Source organism: Kogia breviceps, chromosome 1, assembly GCF_026419965.1.
Source record: "Kogia breviceps isolate mKogBre1 chromosome 1, mKogBre1 haplotype 1, whole genome shotgun sequence".
Classification (NCBI taxonomy): Eukaryota; Metazoa; Chordata; class Mammalia; order Artiodactyla; family Physeteridae; genus Kogia; species Kogia breviceps.
The window spans coordinates 119053000-119073139 of NC_081310.1; the positions used below are offsets into that span (position 1 = coordinate 119053000).

A 20140-nucleotide genomic window follows, 5' to 3' on the forward strand; every position below is an offset into this window, starting at 1 on the left:
CACACTTTTTCTTTTTTGCGGTACACTGGCCTCTCACCGTTGTGGCCTCTCCCGCTGAGGAGCACAGGTTCCGGACGCGCAGGCCCAGCGGCCATGGCTCACAGGCGCAGCCGCTCTGAGACAAGTGGGATCCTCCCGGATCGGGGCACAAACCTGTGTCCCCTGCATCAGCAGGCAGACTCTCAACCACTGCGCCACCAGGGAAGCCCAACACTTTTTCTTAAAGGGCCAAATAGTAAATATTTTAGTCTTGTAGGATCCTGTCTCTGTCATGATGACTCAACTTTGCTGTTGCAGTGAGAAAGCAATCAAAGACAGTATGTAAACAGTCTTGGTTGTGTTTGAAAAAAACAGGCCAAAGAGTCCATCCAGATGCCTATCAGTTCACCTGGATGGTGAATTCACTGAATCAACGAAGGTGGAAAAGAGGGGAAAAACATTAGATGGAAGACGAAACTTCAAAACTGGGAATGCTTTTAACCATTCTCTTGATGATTACAGGGGTAAGTGAAGATTTTCTTCTCAAACTTACGGGAACTAAAAACTTTGAGGAGAGATTTCCAATAGATCAAGTCATGTAGAAATACTAAAGACAGCTAGACTGACTTAGTGGTACTAGCAGTAACCACTATTTATTAAACATTTATACTGATGCATATTTAATCTTTATAGAACATTCTGAGGTTGAAGATATTATCCTCATTTTAAAAATGAAGAAACTGGGGCTTCCCTGGTGGCACAGTGGTTAAGAATCTGCCTGCCAATGCAGGGGACACAAGTTCGAGCCCTGGTCCGGGAAGATTCCACATGCCGTGGAGCAACTAAGTCCGTGTTCCACAACTACTGAGCCTGCGCTCTAGAGCCCGTGAGCCGGAACTACTGAAGCCCACGTGCTTAGAGCCCGTGCTCCTCAAAGAGAAGCCACCACAATGAGAAGCTCGTGCACCGCAACGAAGAGTAGCCCCCGCTTGCCTCCTTTAGAGAAAGCCCCATGCAGCAATGAAGACCCAAAGCAGCCAAAAATAAGATAAACTAAAAAAACCAAAACCAAAACAAAACAAACAAAACAAACCCGAAGAAACTAAGCTAGTAAAGATTTAATTAATTTGACTTAGGTTGTACAGCTAGAAGTGGAAGAGCTGGTATTCAGATCTAGGTCTGTCCAGCTCTAAAACCCATGGTCTTATATTGGGTTAGTTGTATTCCTACATAAAAGAGCTGTTCTCACCACCAAGTGGGGAAAAGTGACCTTTCTAGTCGCAGAAAACTCTAGGCTCAGAGATTTCAGGAAAGTTTCCTTTTCCAAAAAACCTTGCTTTTAGACTATCAAATAGCCAGTGTTGAAGAATAAGTGGATTGGGGGTTGGGAATGCAAAAGTAAATAAAAGGGTGCATGATACAGAGGAGGAAATGGGGCACTTTGATATTATCTCATGAGTTTAAGTTAGTTGCCCATACCCTCGTGGACCTTTTAAAGGTATGGCGTCACCATGGCATTAGTTTAAGACTGACGTGCTATAAAGTCAATTCATATTTGGAGATGTGTGTATTGGGGTTCTATTAAAAACAGAAATTCCTAAGAACCTCATGTAGTAAAAGGAACATGTTCATCAAGGCTCATTTCCTTCTCTCAAATGACCTTCTCTTCCCCACTTTATGTTCTCCTATGACTCCTAGATGACACAAGATTTATTCCCTTTGTGAGCCAAGCTATTGTCTTTGGTTAGAATTTCAAATCCTCTCATCAACCCCATCATTATGGTAATTCTGCTGTATTAATCATCCAGTGTTCCCTACTACCATTTCTACTGCAAAGTTGGTCTTTCTGGTGTTAATTGTTTGGGGTAAGGGATGACACCAGGACTCAGGGAGTTGTCAAAGATGGGGAGAAAAAGGCAGGAAATGAAAATGTAGGGAGCCTTGACCTAGAGAAAAGTAGTAGGATCCCCATGGGATCCTGGCTATTAAGTAATAGATATAGTAAACTTTTACAGGAGACAAAAATGTTTATAGAATTGAACAGTTACTAGGAAATTTTGTTAATACTGATGTAAATAACCAGTGAATAATAGAGGAAAACTGCAAAGTTGTATTAAACCCAGCCAACCTGAATGTCTGATTATCAAACTTATGCATATTTTTAGTGTGAAATTTTGTTCTCAGTCTATTTCAATATAATTCAGCGTTAGCAGCTCACATATCAGCCATAAGCTCCACAGCAGTCATTTGTTCACAACATAAACCCAGGCTGATCTCATTTCCAAGGGATAAAAAAATAAAAACCAAGTACTGTGGGAATAAAATCACTTTTCCTTGATTCAGTTTTTAAGGAATTTGAAAACAACTGCCACCCTACCATATTTTAAAATCTTCGACACACTCATCTGCAGGTAAGGCAAATTTCAAAACAATCTGATAGCTATGCTCTTACCTTCATCCATGATCTCAATCATTCCTTGGTACTCAGTCTGTGTTGGATCGACACTCCTCAAGGGGCGAATGACTTTACCAGAGTAGATGGTGGGATCAGCTTCCTCAGTAATGCCATTCACTACAAAACAAAAGCATGTATACCTCTCCCTCAACAATTTTATTTAAACTCTATTGTACAGGACCAAAAAAAAAAAAAAAAAGCGAACATTAACAGAACAAACGTTAACAGAGGGTTGGCTGGTTGCCTGCTAGTCCTGAAATGCAATACTTCTAAACTACTATTAAAATAAATATGTTTAAAAACTTAATAAGTATATATATTTAAACATGTCTTGCTCTCTCACCTTTTCCACATGACCAAATATCACCTTTTTCTTTTCTTCTTCTTTTTTTTTTTTTTGTGGTACGCGGGCCTCTCACTGTTGTGGCCTCTCCTGTTGCGGAGCACAGGCTCCGGACATGCAGGCTCAGCGGCCATGGCTCACGGGCTTAGTTGCTCCGCGGCATGTGGGATCTTCCCGGACCGGGGCACGAACCCATGTCCTCTGCATGGCAGGCTGACTCTCAACCACTGCGCCACCAGGGAAGCCCCAAATATCACCTTTTTAGTGAGGCCTTCCTTGGTCTCTACAAGTATTGCTAACCCCAATACTTATATACTTCCCCAATTTATTTTATCTTAGTATCTTTCTGAACATACTTCTATCCGATATTTCACTCATCTTTTTTGCCAAACTGTCTTAGAATTTCTTCACTGCTGTACCCCATTTCTAAAACACTTACTTATTAAACTGAATGAACATTCTTAGCTCCCATTTCTCTAGAATAACACCAAGAAAAAGTGTTATTTGGTGAGTTTACACGAAAGCCAAAAAAGTAAGTTGTAGGCCTTTGAAAAGTCACAGATCCTAAATAGCAACGATTTCCTTAAGTTACCATTATTCTTCACATTTAAACTCATTCTTCTCCAAAACCGTCTTCTCGAGGAATGCCTCCCCCACCCCAATCCCATGGAGATTTATTATCTTGGGGTTATTTTTAAAAAGAGATATTGAACTGATAATAAACTCAAAGCAAATGATCTAGAAAATCTAGAACAATGGTTCTCAAACTTCAGTGTTCATCAGAACCACCTCAAGGATTTGTTAAAACAGACTGCCCATCTCTAAAGTTTTGGTAGGTCTGGGGTGGGGTCAGACAACTTGTATTCCTAACAAGTGGCCAGGTGATGCCACTGGATCTGGGGATCACACCTGGAGAAACACTGATCTAGAACAATAGGCTTTTTTCTCCCTCTCCCACCCTATGCCTCACCCTCCTACCCCAAACATAGGCCTAATAATCAGAAGTCACAATTCATTACCTGAGTGTGTTTTGTTCACTTTTTCTGCACTGACTTTGTTGCCTTTTCCTTTGGACAAGCTGTACTCGACCATGTCCCCCAGTTCCAGGCTATCAACATCACCAGAGAACTCACTGCAGGGGAGGGGAAGGAAATGACATTTGAATAAGCATTTACCACAAACATCAACAGTATCCAGTAGCCTTTATTTCTTCTATTATAATATTCATGGTGTGCTTACTTAACCTGGATACTGTTTTAAGCACTGACTCATATAATCTTCAGAAACATCCTATGAAGAGGTACCATTATCCTCAGCTTCAAGATAATGAAACTAAGATGACAGGAGGTTATTTTCATTTGATAAAACTTAACACAGGTACTAAGTAGCAGAGCCTGGATTCAAACTGGAACTGTAAGGTTCTAAGAGCCCATGCTCTTAACCACTATACTATAACACCAAATCAAATATACAACTCTCTGGTAGCAACACATAAAACTGTATTCTTTTACTGAAGCAGAGACTCCTATCCAGTATTCGAAGCAGGTACAGGTCTTTCCGTATCTTTTGACCATATGTTTTCTATACAGAGGTAGACAGTTAACTTTATATATTGCCAAAATTTCACCAATACGAAATCTGAGATTAAAAAATACATAACTACCCAATACTAATGTTTTTGACTCCAAAACCAAAGAATGGTTTGTAAGCTCTAAGTTCCTAAAAGGCATTCCTCACCTGTAATGGAAAAAGATTTCTTTATCATGATTGGCTGTTTCAATAAATCCAAAATTATCCTTCAAAGTTGCCACATAACCCAAGAGCCTCTTGGAGTTGGAATTACGACCTAAGAGTCGCACACAAGTTGCAATCTGCTGTCCAGGCCTCTGTTTGTCACTAATACTAAATTCAACCTGTGAAAAATAACGATGCTCATTAATATTATGTCATTTCACACCAAGAGGAAATGACAACTCCCTCAGACCTTGCTGTCCACTCTAAATATCCTTTTTATAAATACTCTGATGGAACAGATAGTCACCAGAACTATCACTTCTACTTTTCATTTCACTTTTCTCAAGGAACAAGTTTTGCTCTCCAGTGTGTATTCCTTGTAGATTCTTAATTTCTCTAAAGGAGGTCAACTGGAAAACCAGACATACTAAGTATGACAAAAATGAACAGCAATATAAAAACCTTTGGCATGATTTTACTGATATTGCTTCAGTGACTGTTTTAACTTTCTTACCAATATTATTAATTTTATATAAGGTAATTGCTTTTGACATATCTAATGCTTAAATACTAACTCAAAAAGCTTTAACAAAAAGCTTGCTAGACCCTGTTCTTATTGAATAAGCTGCTTTTAAATAGGAAGATGTTCATATGTTAAGCTTGTAAGCACAAAAGAATGTTAGCAAAACTTGATAAAATTTAAAGAAACCATTTTTCGGGCTTCCCTGGTGGCGCAGTGGTTGAGAATCTGCCTGCTGATGCAGGGGACACGGGTTCATGCCCCGGTCTGGGAAGATCCCACATGCCGCAGAGCGGCTGGGCCCGTGAGCCATGGCCACTGAGCCTGCGCGTCCAGAGCCTGTGCTCCGCAATGGGAGAGGCCACAACAGTGAGAGGCCCGCATACCCCCCCCACCCCCCCCCCCCACACACAAAAAGAAACCATTTTTCAGGATTTATGATAGATGATAACCTTTAACCCTCCCCCCTCTCAAATAAGCAGAATTATCTTGCCTTGTCTCCTATCTGAGGAGAATTGGATCCTTCCACATCCTTGGCTTGAAAAGCAATGGTCAATTTCACCCCACAATCATCATAAGCAATAACACCATCCTCAGCCTCCTAAAGAAAGTCAGAAAACAATGAAAAGAATCAAGAACCACCAAAGAAACAATATAAGCACAACTGCAATTATTACAGACTCCTGAGCCAAAGAACTTGTACAGCTGTAGAAATTTCCTATCAAGGGTTCTCTAAAATACGTATTTTTCGTATCAATAATAGATGGTCTTACCTTTTAACCAAGGGCTGACTCAGTCTGCCTAATTTGGTCTTAAAGTCTTAACCTAATTTTAATATTGAGGAGGGAGTGCTTACTGACAACATGCCTATTCTATAGTTTTTCACGGCCAAACAGAAATCACCCCCCCCCCAAAAAGAAGCCCTATCTTCCTGTCAAACTAATTAGTGTTTTATAAAGAAACCCTGAATTTTTCTCATCGGTACCTCTATTCAGTGAGGAATATCCTTTCCTCATTTATCTCCACCTATTAAATGTCAATGCCTTACTGAAACCATCCCAGATCCTGCCAGTTTAGAATTAATTTTTGCCAAAGCTCTCTCATTGACCTTTCATAGCAGCATTTAATATTGTTTGAATCACCTGTTTCTACACAATTCTTGTTATTTACTTAAGAGCAGAGGTCATCTTATGGATACCTTCGTATTTACAGATTTAGTGGATTTTTCAATAAGTGGAATTCAAATGTGTGAACTGAGTCTACCAAAATTTCAAAGTTTTAAATTGCTTGGATGACAAGTACTATCATTTTAGATGAGCGATGCTAAACTGGGGGTGATCAGGGGAAATTTGGCAGATTCTGGAGATATGTCTGGCTGTTGTACATGGGAACAAGAGATATTGGGGCTTCCCTGGTGGCGCAGTGACTGAGAGTCCACCTGCCGATGCAATGAACATGGGTTCATGCCCCGGTCCGGGAAGATCCCACATGCCGTGCAGCAGTTAGGCCCATGAGCCACGGCTGCTGAGCCTGTGCACCACAACGGGAGAGGCCACAACAGTGAAAGGCCCACGTACCGCTAAAAAAAAAAAAAAAAAAAAAAAAAAGAAAAAGATATTGACCTCTAGTGGGCCAGGGATGCTGCTAAACATCCCCAAATGCAAAGAACAGCTCCCCACCTCCTCCCACCCAAAGAATTATCCAGCTCAAAATGTTAATATTGATGAGATTAAAAACCTTGCTTTAGATTAGTTCACTGTTAATGTTACAGGGAATTCTGAAAGAGACAATACTCCATTATTGTGTGGACAGTGGTTGCCTTTAAGCAGAAGAGGAATAAAGAACTGCAAAAATCATTTTGATTAAAACTTACCTTTTCTTTGCCTTTATTTGGGCTAGTGGTTTTAGGATTGGAAAAAGTGGCTTCTTTTTCTACGGTGCCCAGAAAACGATGATCTGAATGGGAGTGGAACGAAACCGTGCCCTTGGGAAGTTTTTTAATCCTAATAGCATGATTTCTTTGGGCAGAGAGCATATCCTACAAATGATAAACAAAAGTAACTTTAAAACCAAAAAAGGAAGGATCAAGAAAACCTCCCATACTTTTTGCAAAAACTACTCACAGGAACCACAGTAAACTCTACTTCATCTGCAATATGGAGCTGGTTCCCATCCAGAATTTCACTGAAGTGGAAGAACATACGAGCATCACGATCCACACACTTGATGAAACCAAAACCATCTCTCATGGCAGCAATTACACCCTGAAACCAAAACAATACTTTCACTGGCTGTGAAGATTGTCAAGACAACAACATTCAAGTTTGGAAGTATCATCAAATTAAATTCATTACGAATTCTCTGTATTAAACAGCCAAAGTTTGTACCCACATTGTAATTTTTCCACTTAAATACAAACTCACTGATTTCAATAAAGTAAATTAATCTCAAAGCAATTGCCTGAGACTCCCCAGATGCTACTTCCTGGCCAATACGCATTAGAAAAATTATCATTTTTGAAGTAAATGCATGCAACATTCCGTTTAATTTTCAATTCTGTGAAAAATATTGTTTTACAAGAAGAGGAAACTGAGGTTTAAAGAGGTTAAGCAATTTGTTCAAAGCACACAGTAAGTGGCAAAAACCAGGATTCCAAATAATGCCCAAGCTTTGACACTGTAACTTCCAGAAATTAGAAATCTGCAGAACAATACTCCAAATACCTCCGAAGTCAATTAAAGGCAACTCATTAATCTCTACCTCAAAAATTTGAGTTTAGGCACAGGAGGACTTAAGATTTAGGTCTGAAAAATAAAATATATGAAGTTCTATCCTCATGTTTTTTTCCTTCACACTAAATTATCAGCTCTGTAAGGGAATTATATCCAGAGTAACTGGCACATAGCAAGTACTCAAATACTTAATAAAATACAATTAACAACCCACCAATGACTTATATATTGCATATTTACATATTAGAGATGATTATTCTATAATCAGTTTTGAATATAGCCTAAACAATACTCTGACATTTAATCCTTGCTATATCCTGATGGTAAGCAAGCTATTCAACAATGTACTCCATAGTACAAAGCAAAACAGATCTAAGAAACTAAACATGCATTAAAGTTTAAAGCACATTGCAAATGTCAAACAAGATCAGTTCTCCTAACAGTTAAAAAGTTTCAAGAAACTTAAATTTTCATTGAATGTATCCAGTTCTACTGACAACACTGAGATATACTGTAGATGTTACGACTCCAAACAGAAGCAAATGTAAATTACATCTGATAAAGTTAATTCATGAAAACGGAACTTGTAAAATATGTTTCGGCAACAATTCTGGCATATATCATTTCCAGACATATACTCGCTAAAAAGAATTTGCAAAGTCCTGCTGTAAAAACGAAAGAAACAAAACCTACTTTGTTTAACCTAGTGTTTACTAAACATTTTATGGAACAGTCTGGAAAGATCTACTTTCTACAATGATGAACTTAAATCTTCTCAGTCTTCATATTTAAGGGCCAGAGAATCACTGACTCTCAAAAGACCTTAGAAATCATCCTCTCCAGATTTTAATTCTAAAATTTTCTCACATCTATTTCAAGGTAACTGGCAGAGCTAAGTGTCAAACCCAGATTGACTCAAGTGTCTGTGTTCTCAATCACCTTAATAAGGTAATTGCCCAATACTGTCAGAACTCAAAGAATTTGCAATACCATATTACAAACTTGACTGTAACATTGCCTTGCTGCCTCCAAGATTGGGTATGTATCTAATAATATCCAACACTTACCATTTCTCTGGCTTCATTAGTGAACTGAAATGTATTTGACAGAACTTCTATGTTGGTTGCTCGTTCTAATTTGTCACGACGGTCTGTTGAAATATTAAACCTAACATGGTCGCCTTCCAGCAGGGTCACCTTGGATTTCGTATCTTTGTCTCCAAAGGGAAGTTCTTTAGGAATCACAAAATCAACTTTGATGCGTCCTGGCAATGGGTCATTCTGATGAAAAGGAAAAACTATTTTAGCTGGAGATTTCTCACCCTTCCTAGTTCTAAGTCAAAGAAGAAGGACACACAGCAAACCCATGTTATTTATAACAGATAGCTCCCTAAAGGAAAAAGAGGTGTTGATAACGTAAGTCCAATTTGAAAGGTTTGTGTTCTGTGGTCACATGACACAACCATATAATCATACTGCAGTTAAGATCCTGCACTCTGATACTGAGAGATTTTATTTAAGGAAAAGAATTTCAGTCTTTTATGTTCTACATTTCCTTCGCAATGACACCACTGATCTCATCTCTTCACCCCACCCCAGCCCCACCCACCAAAAACAGGAAAAAACCAAACTGGGATGCACGCACGCACGCACACATGAATTGTTTTCTTCCCAATCTAACCAGCATTTTTTTTGCCCCCTTCTCCCTATCACCCAGTTAAAAAAAAAAAAAAAAAAACAACGAAAGAAAGAAAAACATATTCATGGATGTACCGATGGTTTCTCATTTAGTTTAATTACACACATTAAATACTTAATTGCTCCACTGTCACAAAATTACATTAATTGAAAGTAATGAAACTTCTGAATACTATACCGTATTATTCTATTACTGATGAGGCATAAGATGACTCTTATGAAAAAAACACTATTTACCTGGTTTTTACTGGGTACTTTTGGGATAACTTTGGTTACAGTTCCTTCAAAATGTTCAATGCTGATATCTTCAAAAATGACTGTTCCTTGAGGCAACAGTCTGACATCTGTTGCAACTTCTTTACCCTAAATCAGAAGGGAGTGGAGAGGGCGAGGGGAACCATGTCACTTTAAGTGTTTCCTAAAATTTTAACTCACTACTTATCTTAAAAGCCAAAGATCATGTTATTCAACTATCTTACATTTCTGTCCTTGATTGTGAATTCCACGTCATCTCCAGGCTGCAAGGTTTCTAAGTCACCCTTAAATTCACTATAGTGAAAGAATATCTCCTTTACAATATCACCTCTTTCAATAAAGCCAAACGCATCCTAAAGCCAAACAAATATAAAGAAACAGCAGGAATATTATGTACTATTCAGTGCACATATTTATGATTACAATTTACAATCAACAAGCCTTTTCATGAAATTATACTCCAGTGGAAACAATATTACTTGGTAAAGTCTAATATTAATATCATCAATGAAATGGCCCATTTTAAAGAACATAATTAGTAACCAAGGAATTCTAAGAGATTACTTCTGACGTTAACAATTAAATATTTTTAAAGGAAATATAAAGAGGAAAAACAAAAGGCTTGGGTTTGAAAGACTTAAGCGGTCAAAGAAAAAACTAAAGTTTCTCAAATTTGATGGACACCTTACCTTCATGGCACAAACTACTCCCTGACAGCGAGCTGGTTTCTTTTTCAACAGCATAATATTACGAGCACTTCCAGCACCAGTACTAGAACAAAAGAATCAGGTGGGGACGATGGGGACCAAAGAGGGGTGAAAAATGCATTGGCTTGGTTAGACATGATGAGTTTAGAGAAACAATAAACTAGTTTTCTGAGACCTCAAGAATTCTGTATCATCACTAATATAAGGTTTTATAATACATAATCCTTTTCATATGGCTTCATATGCAAAGGACTTCTGTGCAAACTCCCTAGCCTTTTAAATTGCGTGCACATATGTCATCGTTTCTCTCTCAGACTGCTGAAATAAGGCCACAAATTGGTTGCAACCAGATGGGGAATGCTAAAGTTTTAGAAAGACCATTATTACGTGAACAAACAGAGTAGGTATTATGTACTGCAAACAAAGGTACAGGGGATAAAGAGATAAATAAGAGATGGTCCTGTTTGCAACGAATACTGAATTTAGTAGCTATCCCATCAATTATTTCTGATTAAACAGTCATAAAAGAAACGTGAGTTAAGTGCAGTGATTATAGCAGATATTTGCTATGCTTTAGAAAAGTGACATTCAGGGCTTCCCTGGTGGCCCAGTGGTTAAGAATCTGCCTGCCAATGCAGGGGACAGGGGTTCGAGCCCTGGTCCAGGAAGATCCCACATGCCATGGAGCAACTACGCCCGGGTGCCACAACTACTGAAGCCCGCGAGCCTAGAGCCCGTGCTCTGCAATGAGAAGCCACTGCAATGAGAAGCCTGCCACTGCAATGAAGACCAAACACAGCCATAAATAAATAAATAAATTTAATTAAAAAAAAAAAAGTGACGTTCACCTCCATTGAAAACAGACATTACATGTTGCTGCAGCAGCAATGAAAATCAGATCTTGTTTTAAAGATGGCACATACAGTGTAAGATGCAACAGTATTTGTTGGTGTTTATAAGATCTGCAGACCAATTAATTACTTCCCTTAATTCTTCATGGACAAATTGTCGCCCAATTGTGTTTTTATTTCAAAAATTTAACAGACTAACAAAGACACTGGAAAAATCCTATTTGCTCTTGCAACTTACTACAGTGAAAAGGCTTTATTTAGAGCCAGATTGGGATTCAAACATCAACTTAAAAACTGTATGACTTTAGGCAAGTTACTTTATGAGAACATACCTCATTTTACAGATGAAGAAACTTACCAGATGAGGCTGTTCTGAGGATTAACAACTGTACATAAAATATTTAGTACAAGTTCTTAGCACATTCAAGAACTTATTAAGTTCTTGATGGTGGATGGCTCCCCATCCACCTCAAACTCAAGCCCTATTCCCAAGTTTCCTAACTTGACATTAAATTGAGGCTTCAGACTAGCACTACTAGTATCAATCTACAACTCAATCTGATTCCTTCTAGTCTTACAAGAGGTAAAAGGTTCAAGGCTAATAATTCTGCACACTCTTGGGACTTTTCTTTCTGTACTGCCATTCAAAGTCCATTCCCAGCACTTTCTCCTGTTTTTAACTTCCTTTTGTACTTGTATTTGTTTCTCCAACTCCAAAATAAAAACAATCATCCCTGGGCTTTAACTACACTTTCCTTAACTGCTTATGCCAATGAATTCAACAGCTCTTATCTCCTGCCCATAACTAGCTTGTTCAGATCTATATATGCAACTACATATTTAATATCTTCCCCCACAGACACCTCAAATTCAAAATGCCAAAATAAGCACAATTCTTCTCCCACCCTTAATACTTTCTGCTGTACCTCCTTAGGCCAGTTAATGGTATCATTATCTGCTCAGTAGCCCAAGCCAGAAAAATGGCATTTGGGACACCCCTTCCCTTAGTTGTAATACACACCTCTATCTAAAAAGTTATAAAACTTGGTGATTTTATCTCCTCAATGTGACTTGACTTTTATACCCAAACACCCCTGGCCTGTCTATACTAGACCCTTATCTTTCATATTAATTCTCATAACTCTGCCTCTAGTCTATAGCATTCCTACTCTCCAAAAGCCTACCATTTCCACAACTTCCAACAATAAAAACCAATCACACTTCCCCATTTAAAATCCTTCAAAGACACCTGTGACTAATGAATAAAGTTCAAACTTCATCTTTCCATGATCCAGTCAACTCAATCAACTACAACTTTTGGCTTCTTCCCCGAAATGATTCTTCCTCTATCCAGAATGTTTTTCTCATCTCCTTAGTGACTTCCTCATCTTAAAGCTTACCTCAAGCACTGCTGCTATGGCAAAACCTTCACTGATCTCTAGAATAGTTCCTCGAAAGTTCTGACCATGTTTTAATTATCCTCCCATCTCTGACACCCTGCATAGTGCCTGTAATAGAATTGACGCTCAAGTGCTTAGCTGATGAATAAAAATTTAAAATATCATGAAAATTATCCAGATTTACGAGTTAGGTTTTTGACTTGCTTCAAATTTCTTATTGTAAAAGGAAAAAAAAAACCAAACAAACCACTTAGGTGGGAAAAAAGAACTTACTGTTTATTGTTATCAATTACAAAGTTTATTTTATCTCCCGTTTCCAGCTGAACGTTCCCTTCAACATCTTCAGGGGTGTAAGTCAGATAAAACACTTCCTGTGAATTAATAAGGTATTATTACTATACTGGCAGGATGCATGTTCAGTGTATACTGTGATTTACTTTGTTAAACACTTCTTAAACTGGCATTTAAAGCCAAATTTCTTAAAAGTAAATGCCTTTTGACAAGTACATAGTTTATTCACATAAACACACTTCCCCTCCAAGGTGCTGATGACTTCTGCGAGTCCACAGCTGAGCAGCAATCCAACTTCAAAAAGCTTACACACGTGGAAGCATTTGCCCAGAGGCTGTAGTTACATTTCAAAAAAACCAATTTTTATATAAGGAATTCCAAACAAAAAGCTGAGTTAGTGCTTAAAAGGAACCAGAAAAAAGATCCCCTCCTACAACCCCCAAAAAAAGCGAGAAAAAGAAGCATTTTACCTTAATGTTCTAACTAAGGTCACACTTGGGCAAGCTAAGACACTTGGAAGTCCTATGGATTTTTTTCTCTTTAGATTTTTTTGATAATGCTGCACTCGAAGCCTCTTAAAAACCAAATTTTAAACTGATTTTTATCAATTGCAGCTTACGTTTTCTATTTTGAATTTTAAAGTACGCTTATAGATCACATGGTGGATCAGGCAAAGGTTTAAGAAAAATACACAAGTTTACCCCATTACGTTCGTAGCATACACTCCCTGTTGGACTCTGACCCGGGGCAGCTGGAGATTTACTCTCTAAGTTGTGAGGAACAGCGCACACAACCTACCAGTCAAAAAAAAAAAAATTTCCATTGCTAATCATTTCAGGAGCAGCACTGTGCAATATAAACTGAATTTTAATATCCTCTATACTATACAAAGGGATACATTTTAATATGATCCACAAGAGGATGTCATGCTGCCAAGTTTCAAACTTACAGTACATAAGCTGACTGTAAGTACAGACTTAGGGTTATATGTAAAAACCCAAATTGAGTCTTGACCAAATTTTTATTTCAGGTCAAGAAATGCCAGTGCTTCTGATATAATTTTAAAATAGTAATAACTTTTATATACTACAGCTCTCTTGCGTGCAAACTGAGGAGATGGGGAGAATCTTCCTTTTCTAATGTGAAAGATATGCAAATGCAGGGCCCTAAGAAAACATAAAGCATCTAAGTCACTAACTTGTCCATTAATTCGTTCTTCAGGGAGGATTTCTTGTTTTATCTTCACCAGTTTAACAGCAATGGGTTTCCCAGTCCGCCGGTCAGATGATACTTCAAATTCAACATCATCTAAAACAAAGAGAGTGTTGTGTTTGTTGGACTAATTTTGGCAAAATAGTATCTCACTTTCAAGCTAAACTTAATGAGGCATTTGAGCTTCCTCAGACTGGTGATTCTTAAAGTGGTCCCTGGACCAGCAGCATCACCTGGAGTGTAGCAGAAATGCAAATTCCCAGGCCCTACTCCAGACCTACTCCAAAACAAATTCTGGGCATCACGTACAGCAATCTGCGTTTTAACAAGCCTTGTAGGTAATTCTGATACACACTGATGTTTCAGAACCACTGCTTTAGACTAAGCTAGCCATATCTTAGTTTTCATGGCACCTACACATACTACAAATGTAATGATGAGATTTGGCAAGCTTCCCCCCCCACCCCCCAAATCCCTCTATACCCTGAGTTTCTTCATCTGTAAAATGAGGATTAACCAAAGTAACACTCTTGTACAGTTGAGTATTTGGTATGCCAAATATTCATGTAACTATTGTTCTTTTTTCTCGAAGATATTAAAAAAAAAACCACACTGAGACCTTGTAACTTCAGTCCTTTAATAAGCCACACATTTTCACATGTGAAAGTAATTTCTATGTTGTCAGCCAAAATGAATTGCCACATAGTCCAAGTGGTGACATTATTAAGAGTTATTTCTTTCAGGTACTATTCAAACTGGTACCTGGCAAAATAATTAAAACTAACATTATAAAGTTTACTATTTTCACTGGCTTAAAACCTAACATATAGCCAAACAGTCATTACTGGGGGAATAACAATTAAATATACCAAGTGTCTATTTAAAAAATATTCCAAGATATCTTTTAATTAATTACTCTTTCATCCCTCAAAAAGACTACCACCACAACAGAAATCAGGATTCTGCTAATTTATATAAAAAAAACTTCAGTAACTGGTACAATTAAAAGGCCAAAAGCATAACACTGTCATGAGTAAGTTGATATGCGAGATAAATTTGTGATTAGTTTTATAAAAAGGAGAACCAACAGATTACCTCCTACTTTTAAGTCCTGCAGGTTGCCATTATACTGTGAACAGTGGAAGAAAAGTCTAGCTTGACGTTCTGAACACTGAATAAATCCATAAGAGGTTAGCAGTTTTTCAATAACCCCAGTTTCACGCAGTGCTGCTGAAGTACCATTGGGGTACCCATTATGCCCATTGTTGTGGAGAAGATTTGGATCAAAGCTCATCTGTTTTAAAAAGAGAAAGAACTCAATACATATAGATCTGTATATTACCTCCATAGCTTATTAATAAGTCTGATTAACAAATCACTGAATTTTTTAACATAAAAAGGCAAAGAAAATAAAGGTAAAACAAATAAAGGAAGATGTGTTTTTATTACTGAAATGTTAATTTAGCTAATAAAACATTTCAGAGGAAGTAATTCAAATTATTTTGGGGGAACTGCCCCAATTTATGGTAGAATTTTCACATACCAAACAAATAGAATTTCTGGAGTTTAAATATTAAGATAAAGTAACTACATAAGTAAAAGTTGCCTTTATATTAACTTTAAATTACTAAAACAACAATATCAGGACAAAGGTAACTACTATTCAAGAGATGGAAACCCAAACTACCAGGACATTTCATTAAATTTATTAATACTTATTTTGAAATGTAAATAGAAACCCTGATGCTATTTAGTAAGCCGTGCATCTTGAAGGCAATTATTTTAGTAGAGATTAAAACAATAAAAGAAACTTTCCATGCAATACTTATTTCAAACTAGAAAATACATGCATGCTCAGGTCCTTTAATGGAAGATGACTCAAAACAATGAGTTAGAAAGCAAGAGTTTTCTAAGAACTCCAAGACAACAAAAGCTGTTCAATCCTAAAAATCTTCACTCACTTCACAGGTACAACTAAAGAAATCTTTTCACCTGTTTCAGACACTGAACTCTCTAAATACTGTCATTTGTTTCTATGGTCAGATAAAGCAAAATAAAACATTCTTTAGTGAACAAAAGGGCTATTTAAATGCAATGCACTGGGACCTATTTAATCACCAGACACTGTCTATCACATTGGATATTTCATTTTATTTAAGTGAAGCATGAAATAGGACAAAATCCCTAGGAAAAGTTAGGTCTATAACTGATTTACTATAGCAACATATCCACATCTTTACACCTAGTTTTAGACCCTTTCATTGAAAATTTGACTTATAAGCATTTTCATTTAAGTTTGATGTTGGGCAAGTAAAAAAATTTTTCATTAGAAAAAAAAGATGACTGAAATTCTAGAAAGATAAACCCAAGTTTTAAGTAGTTAAAACACTGGGTGGGATAGCCAAATCATGCAAATCAAAGCCATCACATCTGTAGGTGGTTAAGTTCTAATTCATTCATGCTAGACACTTTTGTGTTGGATGTGTACTAACTCATGTAAGTTTTACAAAAGCCCATGAGGAAGTAATATTGTCCCAATTTTACCAATGACGAAACAGACATTGAGATTAAATGACTTGCCAAAGTCAAATGACAAAGGAGTTGAACCAAGAAGGTCTACCTCTACAATACTGACTGGAAACTAGCTTCTCAAACTGAAGTTACCTAGTGAACTGGCTAAAATACAAAATCTGATTCAGCGGCAGGGGTTTGAGATTCTCTTCTAACAAGCTCCCAAGGTGATATCTATACTTCTGATTCTTGGACACACTTTGAGTTGCAAGGCCTAAACTACTAAACTTACCTTTCAAGATTCAAGGTGAAGGAAATACTTAGGGAAGTTAGAAAGTGAGTTTGCAGGGTATTTCAATCAAACTGAGTGGCCCTTCTTAGTCATGCTCTTAACACGAAGAAAAATGCTGGGATGACTGCTTCCCTGACTTACAGATCTCTGATACGTGGGGGTCCTCTTTTGTTTTTTAGTCCCAGATGAGGTAGAAGATGAAGATAAAGGTAAAGAAAGTGAAGGAGGGGCTGTAGGAGGGGGATGAGGATCTGATGACACAGTAAAAACGTTCTCCATCTCAAACAGCTGTGATAACATAGCACAATGTTTACAACTATGATCAATAACAATTTAACACACATTTGACAGTCAACCTGTATATCTTTACATTTATCATTAAGTTACTTTAGCAAAATATAATTCATTTAATCAGATTTCTATCAACAAAATAAATTATAGCATTAACATTAAACAGTCAAACTGAAATGTATTTCTTAAAGCACTTACTTAACCCCTAATCCGTAACATTTACAATTTAAAAAATGCCATAAGGACTCTGGAGGTTGCTACGGCAAGACAACTGAGCCCAACTTCTTCTCAATGTCCCACAACTTTACACAGAATCCAATATTCTCAATCACTTGTCTCCCTCAAGTAGGGTACACAGGATAATCTAATGGGGTGTAGGAAGAAAATATATGAACTAGTATATATTTGGTCAGAGATAAAAACTAGCTTTTACAAATGGTTATTATGTATTTATAGAAGAGGCCTTGCTGAGTTGATATGTCAGGTCGTATCACATGTCATACATTACTTAAGTACTCTGAGGAAAGAGTGCAGAACCTCACGAGATTGACAGTGAAGCCCTCCTTCATTTACTTTCAGCATATTAAAGTTTACATCTCTCCAATTAAGTGTACATATTTAGCTATCTAGTTTAATTAAACTGCCCTCACAAATAGACCAACTGTTGAAAAAGATTCCCACAGAAGAATCTTAGAAGATAATGCTAATAAAGCAAGCAAAGGCAGAGAATTGGGAGCCAACACTTCTAATCCTAGTATTAGTTCTTGTACCTCCACATTACGAAATAAATGACCATCTAAAGAGATCTGACAAGTCTGACAAAACATTAAGATCAAGACTATGATACAGCTTACACCAGTATCAATAAAACATAAAATGCATACTGTCCCTCAGATATTAATTCATGATAGTATAAAGTTTTAAAATTAAACACGTATAAACTAAGCATCTATATATATATATATATATATATATATATTTCTAGTGGGGTTGAAAAGTTTCTACACTGTTAACAGGTACACTATTTTCACAATATTGCTTATTTCACCTTTGTCCTATTTGTACCACTGCTTCACAATGCAAATGGAGCAGTATAATCACACGATTTATAAACATATACACATACATATTGACCATACATGCTCTTCTTATTAAACAGTATGATCAAATTAATTTGAAGACCACTATTCCACCATCACTGACTTAGATCATGACTTTCAAGCTGTGCTTTTATGTTTAGACTGGTTCTTATCGCCATACAAGTAAGAATGCAATGATACGATCTGTAATACATAGGCCAGGAAGCTGCAAAAAACACATTCTCAAGTCTCCAGTCCTAGTAGTCCTAGCTGAAGAGGTAAGACTCATGTTTTTCTCACCCTAAGGAAAAATGAACCAGAATGAGAAGGAATTAGAGGTATTATTTCTTTCTAAGACTAAACTGTTCCCCAACAAGCCTACTGGAATTTAGGCTATACTGCTCATCTCATCTCACCTTTAGATGTGCACATCAAAACAGAACTGAACCAGAACCTCTCCTTTGTTGTAGCACCTTTCCTGACTTAAGTATTTTTCTCTAGCCTTTATCTAATTTGAGGGCTACTTTTTAAAAAGGGATTATCACTCAAGCAACTTTAGATAAGACAGTATGTTAACCCTTAAAAGAATTCCTAATAGTTCAGCTAAATTTTTTTTAAAAGCAGCACCATCAAAATTTTAAAGAAGCACCATTAAACAAAATGGATGTTCCTTAAAAAACAAACAAAACCGCCAAACAATTACGTAAAAAGAGAAATCCAATGGAAAAAGTAGATAGCTCAACAGACGCTTGTTTATAAAAAATTAACATAAAAACAACATCAATAAAAGGGGGGTGGGGGTGGACCAGTATGTAAATGTTACTTGGCTTTTTTTTAAGATAGGGGAAAAATCAATTGACTTGCTCATCTCACAGCATACAAAAAATATATTCTAGATGAACTGTGTTAAATGCCTTAAAAATATTAAATAAAGATGTATGCATTTATAAAGTTTTTGGAAGGGGGGACTTTCTAGGTTTAAAGTCAATAGAAAAAAAGCCAAGGGAAAGGATCAATATTTGATTACATAAAAAGTATAAGCTTTTATACTCAAACCTAAAGAGAACAAACGCAAATGTAAATATGAGAGTGTATCATTAAAGAATTTAAGCTGGGCTTCCCTGGTGGCGCAGTGGTTGGGAGTCCACCTGCCGATGCGGGGGACGCGGGTTCGTGCCCTGGTCCGGGAAGATCCCACATGCCACGGAGTGGCTGGGCCCGTGGGCCATGGCCGCTGGGCCTGCACGTCCGGAGGCTGTGCTCCGCGGCGGGAGGGGCCGCGGCGGTGAGGGGTCCGCATACCGCAAAAAAAAAAAAAAAAGAATTTAAGCAAATCAGTAAGAATTAAACTACCAGAATATAAGCTCTATGAGAGCAGGGGCTTTTTGTTCAAAGCAAATCCCTAGTGTTAGACAGTGCTTGGCACATAGTAAGCACTCATTTGCTGAATTATGGAAAGACATTAAGATAAATAAGTCTTAAAAGATCATTCATTAAACACAAAACATATGAACTTCAATTCTGGCAAGCAAAAATTTAGATAAAACAAATTATTCATTTATCAGACTATCAAAGATAAAAGATTAAAAAAATTGAGAATGTAGGTTAAGAACATGCTAATATATTTTCATGGTGGCAAACTGGTGCAACCTTTCTGAAATACAGTTTAACCACATGTACCAAAATGTGGAGGTGCTTTCCTTAATAATTCCACTGCAGGAAACCTATCATGGGGAAATGTGGACAAGGCTTTTTGCACAAATGTGCATTAAAATGTTTTAGTAACAAATT

The 20140-nt window shown here is 37.3% G+C and overlaps 1 protein-coding gene across 13 annotated transcripts in view; it reads right to left on the bottom strand.

Annotated features, from left to right (window-relative positions):
- CSDE1 (cold shock domain containing E1) overlaps positions 1-20140 on the bottom strand; it is a 36770-nt gene that overhangs the window by 4078 nt on the left and 12552 nt on the right. For 4 of the 13 annotated variants that reach the window (XR_010842230.1, XR_010842229.1, XM_059037062.2 and 1 more), the window contains exons 3-16: positions 17121-17267; positions 15272-15470; positions 14163-14272; positions 12947-13044; positions 10405-10486; positions 9940-10068; positions 9698-9823; positions 8831-9043; positions 7155-7295; positions 6905-7069; positions 5525-5632; positions 4515-4690; positions 3797-3909; positions 2432-2551 (exon numbers count right to left, since the gene is read on the bottom strand). Coding sequence is in view for 7 of the 13 variants with exons in the window: in XM_059037062.2 (XP_058893045.1) it covers positions 2432-2551; positions 3797-3909; positions 4515-4690; positions 5525-5632; positions 6905-7069; positions 7155-7295; positions 8831-9043; positions 9698-9823; positions 9940-10068; positions 10405-10486; positions 12947-13044; positions 14163-14272; positions 15272-15470; positions 17121-17258 (1918 nt within the window). In the remaining 6 variants the exon portion in view is untranslated. Of the gene's footprint in view, positions 1-2431; positions 2552-3796; positions 3910-4514; positions 4691-5524; positions 5633-6904; positions 7070-7154; positions 7296-8830; positions 9044-9697; positions 9824-9939; positions 10069-10404; positions 10487-12946; positions 13045-13665; positions 13759-14162; positions 14273-15271; positions 15471-16979; positions 17268-20140 lie in introns of all 13 variants that reach the window. The other 9 variants (XR_010842227.1, XM_059037055.2, XR_010842231.1 and 6 more) reach the window with 5 other exon arrangements.